Source organism: Anopheles merus, chromosome X (genome assembly GCF_017562075.2).
Source record: "Anopheles merus strain MAF chromosome X, AmerM5.1, whole genome shotgun sequence".
NCBI classification, from domain to species: Eukaryota; Metazoa; Arthropoda; class Insecta; order Diptera; family Culicidae; genus Anopheles; species Anopheles merus.
Window position 1 is genome coordinate 16,223,109 of NC_054081.1, and position 13,248 is coordinate 16,236,356.

The window sequence follows — 13,248 nt, forward strand, 5'->3', positions numbered from 1 at the left end:
GGGCGGACCTACCTACCGGAGTCGGTTCTAACATTATCGGATTCGGATCGGAATCGACTCCGCATTTTTGCCAACTTTACCCATCACTACACCATACCAGGCGCCGTATCCGAAACGGCAAAGCCAGAGAAAGCAGACTGTTGCGCCTAATCTACCAATCGGTCTGGCCAGACAGTTGTGCGCCCGGGCACTACCTTACAAGGGATTTTCCTGCACTTAATGACGCACCAGCGTCAGCGCAGGGAGGGGGATTAATGATGGTGGATACATTGCTTAGGTGAGTTCTTCCTGTGTGTTGATGTTTGCAAGGGAAGCGGAAACAGTCTAAACGATCGCATTTAATTTTGTTACCATTTTATTACAGCTCTTCCGAAGTACGTAACAAAACTTACATTCACTCTTTCGCTCGCTTCCTCTCAATCGTGTGTCACTCTTGATAATTTATTTCCTGTCACCTTCTGAAGCTGTGTCTCATCTCGACAAAAGGCATCGGTACCTTAGTGTAATCGTTTTGACGGGTGTCGTTTGTTTTTTTTTTCAGTTTTCTACTCCCTCCAACCCGAAGCGCAACTCAGACTCGTGTTGCGCCATTTCCTTAAGCTAATACGCATTTGCTATGTATGTGTTATCGCTCACAATACACAACAAAAGCGACAAGAGGTTCTGTGTACTGTGCCGTGTCGATCTGTGCTGGTGGCTCCGATTTGGGCGTGTTTTTGGGCACACGGTGCACGGTGTTTGTGTGTGTATGTGTTATTGAACGACCAATAAAACAGATCTAACAGAGGTCTGTGGGTGCGCGTCGGTGTGGCTTAGTGTGTGCCTCTCCTCTAGTAGAAGAACTGCTTCCACGAGTCTTGCTTCTTGTGGCCACCGTTCCAGTAGCCGCGATGGCCGCTGTATCCGCCCTGCTGCTCCTGCTCGTCGTGCCCGTGCTGCGGCCCGTGGTGGTAGCCGTGACCGTGGTGCGGCGCACCGTGCGCATGGAACTCTACGCCGTGGTACTTGTTGTACGCGTACGCCTTGGCCGTCGTCGGGTAGGACTGGGTGGAGTACATGTGCGAGGTCGGCGTATCGTAGCCCTGCGTAAACTTGTGCACCTGGGGCGCCACGGTCGGCGCGAAGCTCAGCGACGGCGTGTACCCGCCGGACAGCGGCTGCGAGTAGGTCGTCGGCAGCAGCGTCGTGTCGGTGTTGTAGGTGGTCGACAGGTCGGCCGCATCACCGCCAAACTTGGGCTGGATCGCGCCGAACTGGCCCGCCTGCACGTCACACACCGTGCCGGCGACGAGCGTCGACAGCGGGGCGGAGAAGATGCGGAAGTTCACGTCGCTGTAGTCGAGGTCGGCAATCAGGAACACCGGCATCCGGTCGGAGATGACCCACACCGTCTCCTCGTCGTCAATCTTCACGTCCGCCGGGAAGACCAGCTCCACGTCGTCCCGGTCGACCACGCCGTGGTACTCCGGGCTGTACGGCAGCGACGAATGCCAGCAGCCGACCGCGTTCTGGTCGATCAGGTTGAACAGCTGCAGTCCGGTTTCGCTCATCACGCGCGACGTCGTGTGGCTGTTCGGTCCGCGCTCCTTCAGGTACTGGAAGTCGTGGAAGCTTTCCTCCACTTCGTCTCGTCGCGCAGGATGCGCGTCGACACGGTGAACTCGCGGTGGCTGGCTAGCGGCGAGAAGTACAGCGTGCGGAACCCGTCAGCCTGCGGCGGCGTCAGCGACATGCCGAAGATGCCCTCCTCGCCCCACTGGAAGTTGAGCCCGGCGACGTTGAAGTCCCCGCGGAGCGGATCCGGGAAGAAGAAGCTGTGGGCGAAGCGCCACGATTTGTTCTGCTCGAACGAGTACACGATCAGCCCGTACCCGAGCTCGTCCGACATGTACGCGAACGTGTCGTCGCAGCTGCGTCCCATATCGATGGCAATGTTGGCGATGAACGTGTTGGCGTTGGTGTCCTCCGGGCGGAGCTCATACCGGCGCAGCCGACGGTTCGTCTTCAGATCCCAAACGTTCAGCGCGTACGGGCAGAGCTGCTGCGTAGTGTTGCCGATGCCGACGGTGCCGGTGTCGAGGGCCCACAGCCGACCGCACTTGTCCGCCTTGATGCGGTATACGGTGGACAGACCGTTGGCACAGTCGCCCGCCACATTCGAGGACCAGTCCGGGTAGGGGATGAGGGCCGGCGAACCGGACGGCGTCTGGTTCATGTCAATGTAGTTAAGCGTCGAGGGGATACCTGAAGGAGCAGGGTGAAATAGATAAGTTGTAAAAGATCAGTGATTTAGCTGCGTGCGTCACTGCTGACATTGATCGCTGAAAGCATCCTGAAGCCTACCGCGCACGTTTCTTGCAAGGCTACATAGCTCCAGGAACCTGTATCTCCAAACTATCTCCCCAAGCGCTGCTCAGGCATTCGCCCCGAAGCACCTTCAGCTCGTCCAGTTTCACATCAGAAACTCAACCAACCATCAACTAATGGTTTATTCGGGTAGGTCTGGTGCGCAAGGTTTCCCTTTCCTCTTTTAGCCGCCGTCATCGTCGCTAACTAGCTAATCCACTACTCACTTTCGAACCCTGACTCGCGCAACCCGTGCGCGTCCTTGAACTTGGACATGCTCGCCTGAATGATTTCAGCGTGCGTTTTAGACGTCGTAGCTTGCCGAAAACGGAGCGCATTATTAAATATATCCTACCGTGAGGCTCTTGGATTTCGGTTGCTGTTGCTGGCTGCTAAACATGCTGTACGCTCCAAAAAACAACCATGTGTGATGCAATCTTGAGCTGCTCAACCCGTCCCAGAAAGGGAACGTTCCAAAAGCACTTGCTTCGGATGTGTCAACCTTGCGGTGACCGAAGAGTAAAGCAGCGTATTAGGATATTTTAGGCAGCAGTAGATACCACAATTCCGGTCCGGCCCACCATGTACCGCGGCGTTCCGTGCCGTGGGTTTCAAGCGATTGCGGGAGGCGAAACCTATGCAAATCGTTTGCCTCGCGCGGCCCTCCGGCCCCAACCAGCCTAAGCCATCGCAGGCCTCCGCACGCTCGCAGAAAGCGCATTCGAAGCAATTTTTCACACTCCACCGTTTCGTTTTTCATTTTGACAGCTTGTTTGCACCGGGCAGTGCACCGTGTGTGTGTGTGTGTGTGTGTGTGTGTGTGTGTGTATGTGTGTGTGTGTGTGTGTGTGTGTGTGTGTGTGTGGTGTGTGTGTGTGTGTGTGTGTGTGTGTGTGTACAAGTAGTGTCTATGTGGCATGCGGTTTCTGAGTTGTGAAGTACGCGTCGTACCTCATTTCGACTGTATGTTTGCTTCCGCTTAGCTGCTCGTTCGGGTGGCCCTAATAGCGCAAACCGTTTTCTTTTTCTGCATTGGACGCTATTTATGACGCCACGACGTTTCGCGGCACTAATCATATTAAGAAGGGCCTGTTAGACGGTCAGAAAAAACTAATGTACCCAGCGTCACCAAACCGCTTGCCACGGAGCTGGACCGAATGTCCTAATGTTGGCACCTGCTTTCAGCGCACTGCCAATCTGGTGGCTTGTTAGCAAACAGTGCGCGCCCGCGAGAAAAGACGTGTGTGGCTCGGCTCAGAGGTTTGACAGATTGGCAGTCCCCCCCATTATACACTGTTGCAACCACGGCGCATAAAAATTCGGTCACATTTCACGGCGCACGCGCTGTGACACCCCAAATGTCCACTGGACCGGGGACTACGCGAGGTCTTCACGCGCTAACGTTCATCTCCAAAAATCCGAAAGCCCGAGGAGTTGCAAACATCGTGGTGCGTTCTTCGGAACGCTTTGCCCGGTCCCGTCTAGAACGTTGCGGGCCCCGACGATGTCCAACCGCAGATGTCCTAGTTAGGCAGCGGTGCGGTTGTTTACACGGTTACACGGTTTTGCGTAAGGATGGTTTTGCTCGCTCGGTGTTGTAAACGGCTGGCGCCTCCCCTGTGTGTTGCGTTGTGAGGAGGTCCGTCCGTGCAGCACGTAGCGCCGTGTTGCGACGAATCATTAAAGTGCGCTGCTCAAGTGAATGGGTAATCCACAAAAAAGGGCTTAACATGATAATAGGCTGTTGTTGTTTGCTGTCGATCTGCATGTGATCTAATTCCAACACATGTTTTGTTGTAATGACTGAAGCAGCCCTGAATGACTGAAGTGGCATTATCGCGCGAATCACGGACCTACTCGAAAGCGGTTAATAAGCTGCAAACAAGCACCTGTGGGATAAGCTTCTTTGCAAAAGAGCAAGTGAATCGACCATCTCACGTGTCTCATAGTCGTGAGATTGGAATTCTGGAACAGTGAGTGAGCGTAACTCACAATCTTCATCGTCGTGAGTCCTTTGTTGCCACAACAAAACTAAAAAGGCTATGTTACGTAAATTGCTATCACAGTGTCCTTGAGTTCCGCGACAGACCAATTTAGTCGCCAGAAAACAAAATCAATACACTCTCCAATTAAGTGGAAAATTTATTCGAAAAGCTGTTACATGGACCCAACGGCATTTCTGACGTTTTGTTTATTCCTTTTATGTTTGGATTTGGCGAGATGGTTTGTGCGACCCAAGGTTGCGATAAATTGTGCCGGGGAACTATTAATATCTTTGCTGAACCAATCACAACTAACCCATGAAATGCTTTCCCTGCAGAGTACCCGAAAATATGTGGAAAGAGTATTCTTAAACGGTTGTTTATGGTGTCCGGGAAGGCATGCTACCAACGCGAAAAGCAAAAAAATGCCTTTATACCGTGTCTGCAATTTAAATATCTTTTCTACCTCGTGCGTTCTCAGAATGCCAAAAACTGGAATTATGGAGCCTGAATAGGGTAACCTACCGAACCCGAAAACAAATGCGTCAGCAGGTTGCAACGCCATCGGCCGAAAAAGATCGACCCACTGGAACCTGTTTCGTTTCCTCTTCACGCCTTCGCTCCCTCTCTCTCTCTCTCTTTCTCTATTCCTCTTCCGCTCAAACGCTTGTTTGGGCCTTCCCGTTGACGTTGGCCGATGCGTCTTCCGATTTCGCTGACGCTTCAAACTGCTCCAAAACTGCTCTACATACCCATACTGCCGTCCGGCGGAAACAAACTTTTTTTTCTGTCGTTTTCGGTTAATGCACGAGCGTGGGCATGTGTGAGGCGAGCGATGGGTGCGAACACCGAAATCAATGTAAAAAAAAAAAACAACCCCAACGATGCTCCAATCGAACTGTCGGAAAGCAGTTTCCAGCGACCGCAGTGACGTCGATCGATTCGGGTGTAGGAAATTAGTCTAAATTGGTTATTTACACTGATCCGTTTCGGAGAGTGGAAATAAGCAGAAGCAGAAAAAACCTTTCCCCAGGATTGATTACACCGAGATGCGGTAACTGCGTGTCGGTGGCATCGTCATCACCAATAAATCAAAAGCACACGCCCCTATTAGCTTCTTCCATTAATTCATCTGCCGGTTGTTGCTGCTTTTTTTTTTGCTTTATTCCTCACCCAGAGCAATCAAGTGAATTTCACCCATCAACAAAAACAGACAAACGAACGGCGGGCTCCAATAAAACAACAAAAACAAAAAAAGCGTGCTCGAAAACGCATCAAGCGAATCCAATCGTAACAGACGCAAGGCAGCGCCGTAATCGACTCAATCCGGAGCTGATATTAGAAACATGGTTGAAGGTGAGTGTCGATTTGAGTTTCAGCGTATACATTTTAACTTCAGTGACGAAATGGTAAGCGCTCAAATGACAAATCGCAGCCCATTAAGAAACATTAACAGAAACTGAATTCTGTGAATCTGCAGAATGGCCTAAAAGCTAATTAAGGCTTTCAGTTAAAACAATACATCAGTTTGTTGCCATATTTGACCAACTTAAACAAAAAACAAACCGTGCAATGGGTATAACTTCACAGCTTCAAATTGTTTGTGGCACTATACGTCAACAGGTTTTTTTTTTTTGAGGCAGAGCAAACTGTTCCAAGAATTGCTTAATAACAAGCATTTTTTGATGGTAGAATATAGACGCCCAATATGTCCGTTTTGAGACACCGAAGCGGAAGAGTGAGTTCTGGGCAACTAGGGCGGAATAGCGCTCTATTCTCTTTTGCTTGTCGGCTTTTGCATGAACCGGAACGTTACACATAATCAACAACGATAAATCACACTTCCAGGACACACGTTACTTACCATCCTTCCATCTTGGTACCGAGACGAACAGCTTGTTCTCCCAGCGCTCGATACCGACCGGCAGACCGTTCGTGGGCACGTAGTCGCCCCGCGCCAGTGCCTGTTGCTTGAGGCGTTGATTGGGGAAGACAAAGTCCAGCTGCTGCCAGCTATAGCGCTCCTGGAGCTTCTGCGTTCCACTAACACTGCCGGCGGCCACCAGGCACGCCACCATCAGCAACATTCCACCGTACATCGTGTCCTTTTTGTTCAAACGTTTATGTTTCTGATTGTGTGTCTGTTCGCTTCTGCCACTAAGGAACTTCTGTGCCCAACTTGGTCCCAAAAACTTGGCTTCGGGGAGGCTTCTCCGGATCTCACACACTGCTCGGCGCGCCACTTCACAACAACTGATGGTTGGTCGAGCTCCGGCACTGGGGTTATATCAACAACGTCCGGCGCGAAACGCTGCGCCAGCGACGAACCTCCCACCAAACGCCCCGTGAGGTCTCGCAGGCCTCCGGTCATCCAACCGAGCACGAACAAACGAGCGAGAGCGTAAAACGTGCGTGTGCATCGATCGAGCCACGAGCGAGACGGACGAGCACGAGAACGTACCTAAGAGAACAAGAGCATCAGTCCGAGAAAGGTAGAGAGAGAGAGAGAGAGAGAGAGAGAGAGAGTGAGAGAACAAAAAGAGAGAAATCATTGCTTTTTGGGTCCTGGATGCTACTAAACGCAAGGTGCGCCTTATGATCCGTATCCAGGTAATGGCCCTCCGGTCAGCTGCAAAGGGCAGTGTATGTGGGTGAGACGCGGTAGGTCAATAAAATTCAGCAACTTCACATGAAGATTAAGACACCCTGAGGACAGAAAAAGAGGAAATCGGGTAGTAACAGAGGTTGTGGGTGAGCTGAAAGGCGAGACAAACAATTTAGCGTCTTAATGAAGCTCAATTTTCGGGTGTAATCAACTTATTTCGATGTGTGAAGCTATTAAACCCGTACTGACCAGTGGTGAGCAAACGGGTTTGGGCAAATCTGAAGGTAAATTATGCTTAAAAGCATTTTAAAAGTCTGCTTAAGAGCCATTCATCACAGTTTAATGTACCATATATCATTAAAATTAGCTTGTACTGGCATCATGTTGCTAAAAAGTCTCCAGAATGTTGAAAAAATATTGAATATCAACCCTTGATATATTGGGAGTTTCAGATGACAACTTGGTAAACTTACTCCCAAGATGTCTAAAGGTTGATATCTCACTAACAATCTAGTGCAGCCGGGAAAGTTAAATGGAGCTGAGCTCTACTCTCGGGATATTTCACTTCCAAGGTATCCCAAATTTTAACTAAGATCTTTTTGTTGTGGATAAATATCAAATAACTTCAGTATCAACAAAGGAACTTTTCAGCTACCAAATATCCTGGAAACTATAGTTAGTGAATATATCTTCATGAAAAAAGTGCAATCAAATTTGCAGCAACTTTCCAGCAGCAATGAGGTCTCAAAGAAGTAGCTACCCTTGCCGGCCCCTGATGCATATTAGCTGAAAATGAACTAAACCTCGACAAAAACAGCCGTACCTTGGGCGTTCAATTCGAAGGTGTGTAAGGTCTCGTGTGCAATAATCCAACAATTTAAACCGAATCCAGCCAGCATTAGATACGGTCGTCGCCATCCCTGCCAGTTACTGTCAGCTCACCTGTCATTCTAATGGGTTAATTATGTTGCCCCCCGGCTCGCATATCGATTACCCGCGAGCGTCCAGCAACAGACATCAGTGTGTACATTAGGGACCGGTTTTCATGTTTACCCCGCGCTTTTTTCTCTTTTCTTTTTTTTTGTTTTTGTACCTCCATAACCAAACCCGACCGCCACTCATCCCAAAACCGCAGTGCACATCTTCGTAGGTAAAAGAGAAATTCCCAAAACCACACCCGGGACGGAGTTTCGCACGGGAAATACCTGCGCGATGAGTTTGGGAATTCCGCCGCGCGCTGGTTTTTCTGAGCCCACCTTGACCTCTCGCATGCAAGGAAATCCGTCCGCCGGTCAGGTCTGCCAGAACGGCTGCCCCGGTGTGCATTCTAGCGCGTCATGTACATTGCCGCCGTCTAGTCTTGCGGGGTATGCGTTTGGGGCATTGTTGAAATGCTTCGACCGAAGGGCAGCGTGCCGTTTTCTCCGCTGCAAGCACTGCTGCTGCAGCTACCATCGATTTTCCGCCCGACCGGCGATTGAGTCTAGACGGCGCGGGAAAGAGGCTGCGCCAACATCCTTAACATTTCGACGCTGTGTTCGGTGGCGGTGGAATATGCCTGGGAAGGGGAATGGTGTGGTTGGGCGAGTAAAAATAAACCCCTGCACGATTGTGCGCGTGATGCGAGCGGGGGGGATTGGGGGGGGGGATCGAAAATAATCAGCAATAATCCTAATAACAAGTTCGATCGCACGCACGCACTCACGAACTCAGCGATGCGGTGATCACGCGCAAACTCAGGGACCAAGCGCTGTGCGAAGGATCGAGGCGGTGACGCCATCCGTTTGGCGTTCCTTTCCCAATGCCCTCGATTGCTTATCGAGATTCTGACAGGCACAGAAACAGCCGCAGTCTCCTTTCTTTCTCAAACACGATTGAAATGCCTCCGCGTGAGTGTGTGAGTGCTGTATTATTAATGCATACAATTTGTGCAGAAAATTGGCTTCACTTCTGGAAAGGTGTGCAAATGAGATCATTGCCGCGATACGCTGGGGAGTGTAACGCACACCTTCGCCAATAGAGCATTTATAATAAACGAGGGGGAGGTGGACAGTATTATCTTCAGCTGGACGCAGTCTCAAGAAAGGAAAAAAAAACACACACCCGTTAATTTCGCGAAACGCCCCGTCCCACCTCCGACAGCCTTCGATTCCGAAAGATTCGATTGCCTTTCCTCTCTTGCCTATGGCGAGATCTCGCCAGCGCGAAGGTGAATGTCACGAAATTTTATGTTTCCAATTTGTATGTGCCCCTCCCCTCGTCAACCACGCACAAGTTCCTAGGCAGACCGGCGAAGGGCTCTAGGGTGCTGGGCCTAAGGTCGGTTGCGACGTCCATATGTTTCGCCATCCGCACACACATATCCATAAATTGGTTAAGCCGGTTGACGAAAACACGATCATATCACACGCATTATTCGTGAGCTGTTGCTGAACACAAGGTAAGTCTTTAGGTCGTTAATGGTCTCCCGCTGGTTGCAAGGCACTTCGTCACACACCGTTATATGGTGCCTAACCGGAAGACCCGGGCCCGAGAACACTCGTTCTCGTTTGAGGACGGGTGAGAACTTCGTTGTACCTTCGACGCCGCGGTGAACCAATTCGAGGGGCCTACCTGGCGCAATTAGCGTGCGTCTCGGAGGTAAGCATTTCTATGATGAGGTGTCGCTGTGTTTCACGTTGCGCGACGACAATTAGCTGTCGCTAGGCAATCGCATTGTCGTTTGGGGTAATTTGAAACCATTTCCACCAAACCCACCAAGCATCTCCTAACCCCCATCGCGTTTTCATTTGAGATGGAAGGCTTTGTAACTGCGTAAGTGGTTGCGGTGCCATGACCAGGATTTGGAGGTTTAAGAGCACACGTTGGTTTGCCTGTTGCGCGAAGTACGCAAACAAAACAAAAAAACAGCGTCCTAGAGAAGGTGCTCAAACGGGCCTGTCTTCAAATTGTTAATTACCGATTCATTAGCAATGCGCGCAGAATGTTGCCTCCACTTGTTGCGGTACGCGCAAGATATTATCTATGTCAGCTTGCGGGGTCTTCTTAATTCTGTCACAGGGTTTTTTTTTGTTATGCTATCCCGCGAAACACATGGAGAAAGTTTCAAATCAGGTTTTTTATTCCTGAAAACCAGAGCACATGACATCATGAGCTCGATACGTTGCGCATGGTTTTTTTTTTTTTTTGTACTGTCGTTTTTTAAAGCGCCCAACAGTCCACGTCTTTGGAGCGTTGATCTTACAGATAAACTTTTTTGAGCTTCTGGCGCCTTATACATGAATTCATTGATTTTAATGCAATGAAAAAAATACATGTAATTGCAATCAAGCATTAGAGACAAGCTCCGGATCAAATTTGAGCAATTTTTGTTAAAAGACTTTTTTCTCCTTCATTCCTTTCCCATGTTCTTTTTCGCAAGTTTCGTTACCTGTATTCCGCCAGCGGCATCAGTCAGTGAGGCGGGTTAGGAGCTTCGGCGGTTGCAAAGCGTAACCTCAAAAAGTGTCTTCGACTCGCTGACATCGAGCCCAAAGACACGTTGGTGCGTTCAATTATGCACGCGTCCCCGCCCGCCCCTCCGACTCCCCCGGCCGGCGATACACACCAAAGCGTGCCGAAATCGAATTATTTTCCACCCGACCATTTTGCGCCTGCTTGCTATGGCACATTTGTTTCATTCGCCTTCCGACCACCCCTGACCCTGTGTGCGAATCTCCCAATTTCGATCGATCGGCTAAAATATCGATGTAATCGATAATCTGCCGTAAGTGATGCGCACGCACACTCCAGCGGCCCATCTCACACCCCGCCAGCCATTGTCGGCGAGTATCGGCTCATGATTTTGCGCGGCTTCAAATGAAGCTAATTGGCGAGCCGCTCCGCCAGCTGATTTCAACAATTATCGTCCGTTTTTCCGTTTCTCAAAACGCCTTTTTTGGAGGTTTCCAAATGTGTTGCGGCCCCGGCTAACCCTTCCACGCGAGATCGCGACGCCCGAGCACAAGCACCGAAATACTGTTCCACCAGAATGGTGGAAATTAAAGGAAATCGGACAACCGTGTGCTTGGAGGTTTTACTTCCGCCGAGCCAATTACACCGCCCTACCTCGATCCCCACGTCTCTTTCGCGTCACACACACCCGCTTGTGTTCGGTGGTAGAGCACTGTCCAAGTTCCGCGTTGTTGTTCTAGGTCTAGGCGTCTAAGGCTCAAGATCATTGCTGGACGCGACCCCTGAAGGTCCGGCGGCGGCGGTTGTGGCAGCAGCGGTATGTTCCTTTTGCGGATCCAGCTAACCAGTGAACCGTTGATTAGTGGTGCATGCGCCTTGGTTGGCAAGAACATGCCAGCAAGAACAAGCCGTCAGGGGCAACAAACCACCGCTTACTGTTTTTGTTGTTCTTTTATTGTGAAGAAGAGCATGTTGTCTGGTGGAAGGAAAACTAGGTTTTCGTGTGGCGCACTGACATCCTGACTGTTCAAGTACGTTTATGACTCAGTGCGGCCAGAAGCTACATTTTATGGTGATTGTAAAAATATACACACATCTTGGGAGAATGATATGGTCGCAAAGCTAAATAAAACTAATTTAACAATAATTTATCATCTTTTTTTCAAAATGGACGTTTTGGCATACTAATGAGAATAGATAACCAAACTGACAAAGGCAATGGTATACTTTAAGCTTTGGCTTCAGATACTCTCAGTTCAAGAGTATCAGACAGTATCTGAACCGTAAACTGATCAAACATAAAGCTATGTAGTGAGATTAATAAAAAAATCAGTATTGCTATTAAAAGTGTCTGTGAAGACTTGAACGCGCCCCACCCACCTCCATCGCATAACACTGTGGCCATACTAATGACACCACAACACGGCACATCGAAAGGAAGGTTAATAATGACATCCAACATGAGCCTCGCTTGCCTTCTCCCACCGAGAGTGTCTCCTACACGTTTAGTTTATCGCTCTTCACGTTTAGCGGTTTGCTGTAAAACACTAATTTAAATAATTTGCACTACATAGATGTTTTATTTCGTTAACCGACTGGTGTTCCACCCTACAGCTAAGCTCGGTCAAGTGACTAAGCTTATGTAGCTGGTAACAGCTTTCGAGAACATTCTCAAGGCCACCGGCAAGAGTCTGTTTAGCTAGGCTTCGATCAATAGGTGGTATGAGGTTATGTTTTCAAGGAAAAGCTTCAGAGGTTTATTATGTCAGCACACATAACTCTTTTTATAGCAGAAGCTAATCAAAAAGAAAGTAAACAACTGTAATCTTTGCCTGAACGATGATACCTATAGCAAAGGAGGGAACTTGATGATGACACGTCGAGACGAAAGAAAACAGATAATAAAAAGCAAGCTAATTAACTACCTCATTAATTTTCGTAACGCAGCTACAAGATATTAGATTGTCCTGAATTCGGTAACAAATGTTTGCTACCAGAAGACCCTATTTGGAAGTCACAAAACAGGGTGACGAAATGCATAATTTATATTTAGAAGACCTCTGGGCACCACTTCCGACACTTCAGATGAGGCAAAATTCCCATTGCCAGCTTTCTGGTGTACGCAACCCACGCAACATCTGGTGTACGAAAGGCATCCCCAACATCCTGGAAATAAATCAGCAAAAGTTCTACGAAGCGGATAAGATCGCGCCAAACTTTCTCTTTTCCGTGATGCGTAGATGTTCTGCTTCGCTCGCGGCACTAACAGCGAGCATAATTGTACGGAAATCTACCCACTCCAATCAGCGAGAAACTACTCTGCCCTGTCCCTGTCCAATTTTTGATGTCCGAGCATAACCTTCAGTTCGATTAGCTCCCCGCGCAGCAAATCATTAATCTTGCGCGTACCGGCGCTCAGTACCTTCCAAAAATTGCCTATTTCCGTGCGTTTCCTACCAAAACCGTTAAGAACTTCAACGATATGCTTGGTGCTTTGAGTGTGTTTTTTTGTGGTTTGGTTTGTCCTTTGTTTCTGTGTCAGCCGGATGGAATTTTCGTACCGTACCTTTGTCCGGTAAACTAATTCTTTCCCTTTTGCGGAGCGCATTGAAATTACTACTCGTGTGCGTTTAAATCAATGACGCAATCGCTCGAGCACAAAAACAGCTGTAGTTTTTGTTCCTCCCCACCCTGTTGTGTACGTCTTGAATGGTGTCCCATTGTCGGTGAAAGGTTTTGTTTGCTGAGGGACCACACGCTTTGGAAATAGATCAATAATGTTGTCTTGTTCGTGATTTTTATAGCACCGCCACGCACTCGGGACGGTCGGCTACGGTTGGAAAAAAAAAGTCCAACCGGACG

The 13,248-nt window shown here is 49.2% G+C and overlaps 1 protein-coding gene across 1 annotated transcript; it reads right to left on the reverse strand.

Moving 5' to 3' along the window:
• Nucleotides 1-337: 337 nt before the first annotated feature.
• Nucleotides 338-6,612, reverse strand: LOC121592992 (protein yellow-like). The gene is given in 3 exon segments (XM_041915004.1): nucleotides 338-1,627; nucleotides 1,630-2,244; nucleotides 6,193-6,612. Coding segments are annotated over 3 exon segments (1,647 nt in total). The 5' UTR covers nucleotides 6,428-6,612; the 3' UTR covers nucleotides 338-830.
• Nucleotides 6,613-13,248: the final 6,636 nt, after the last annotated feature.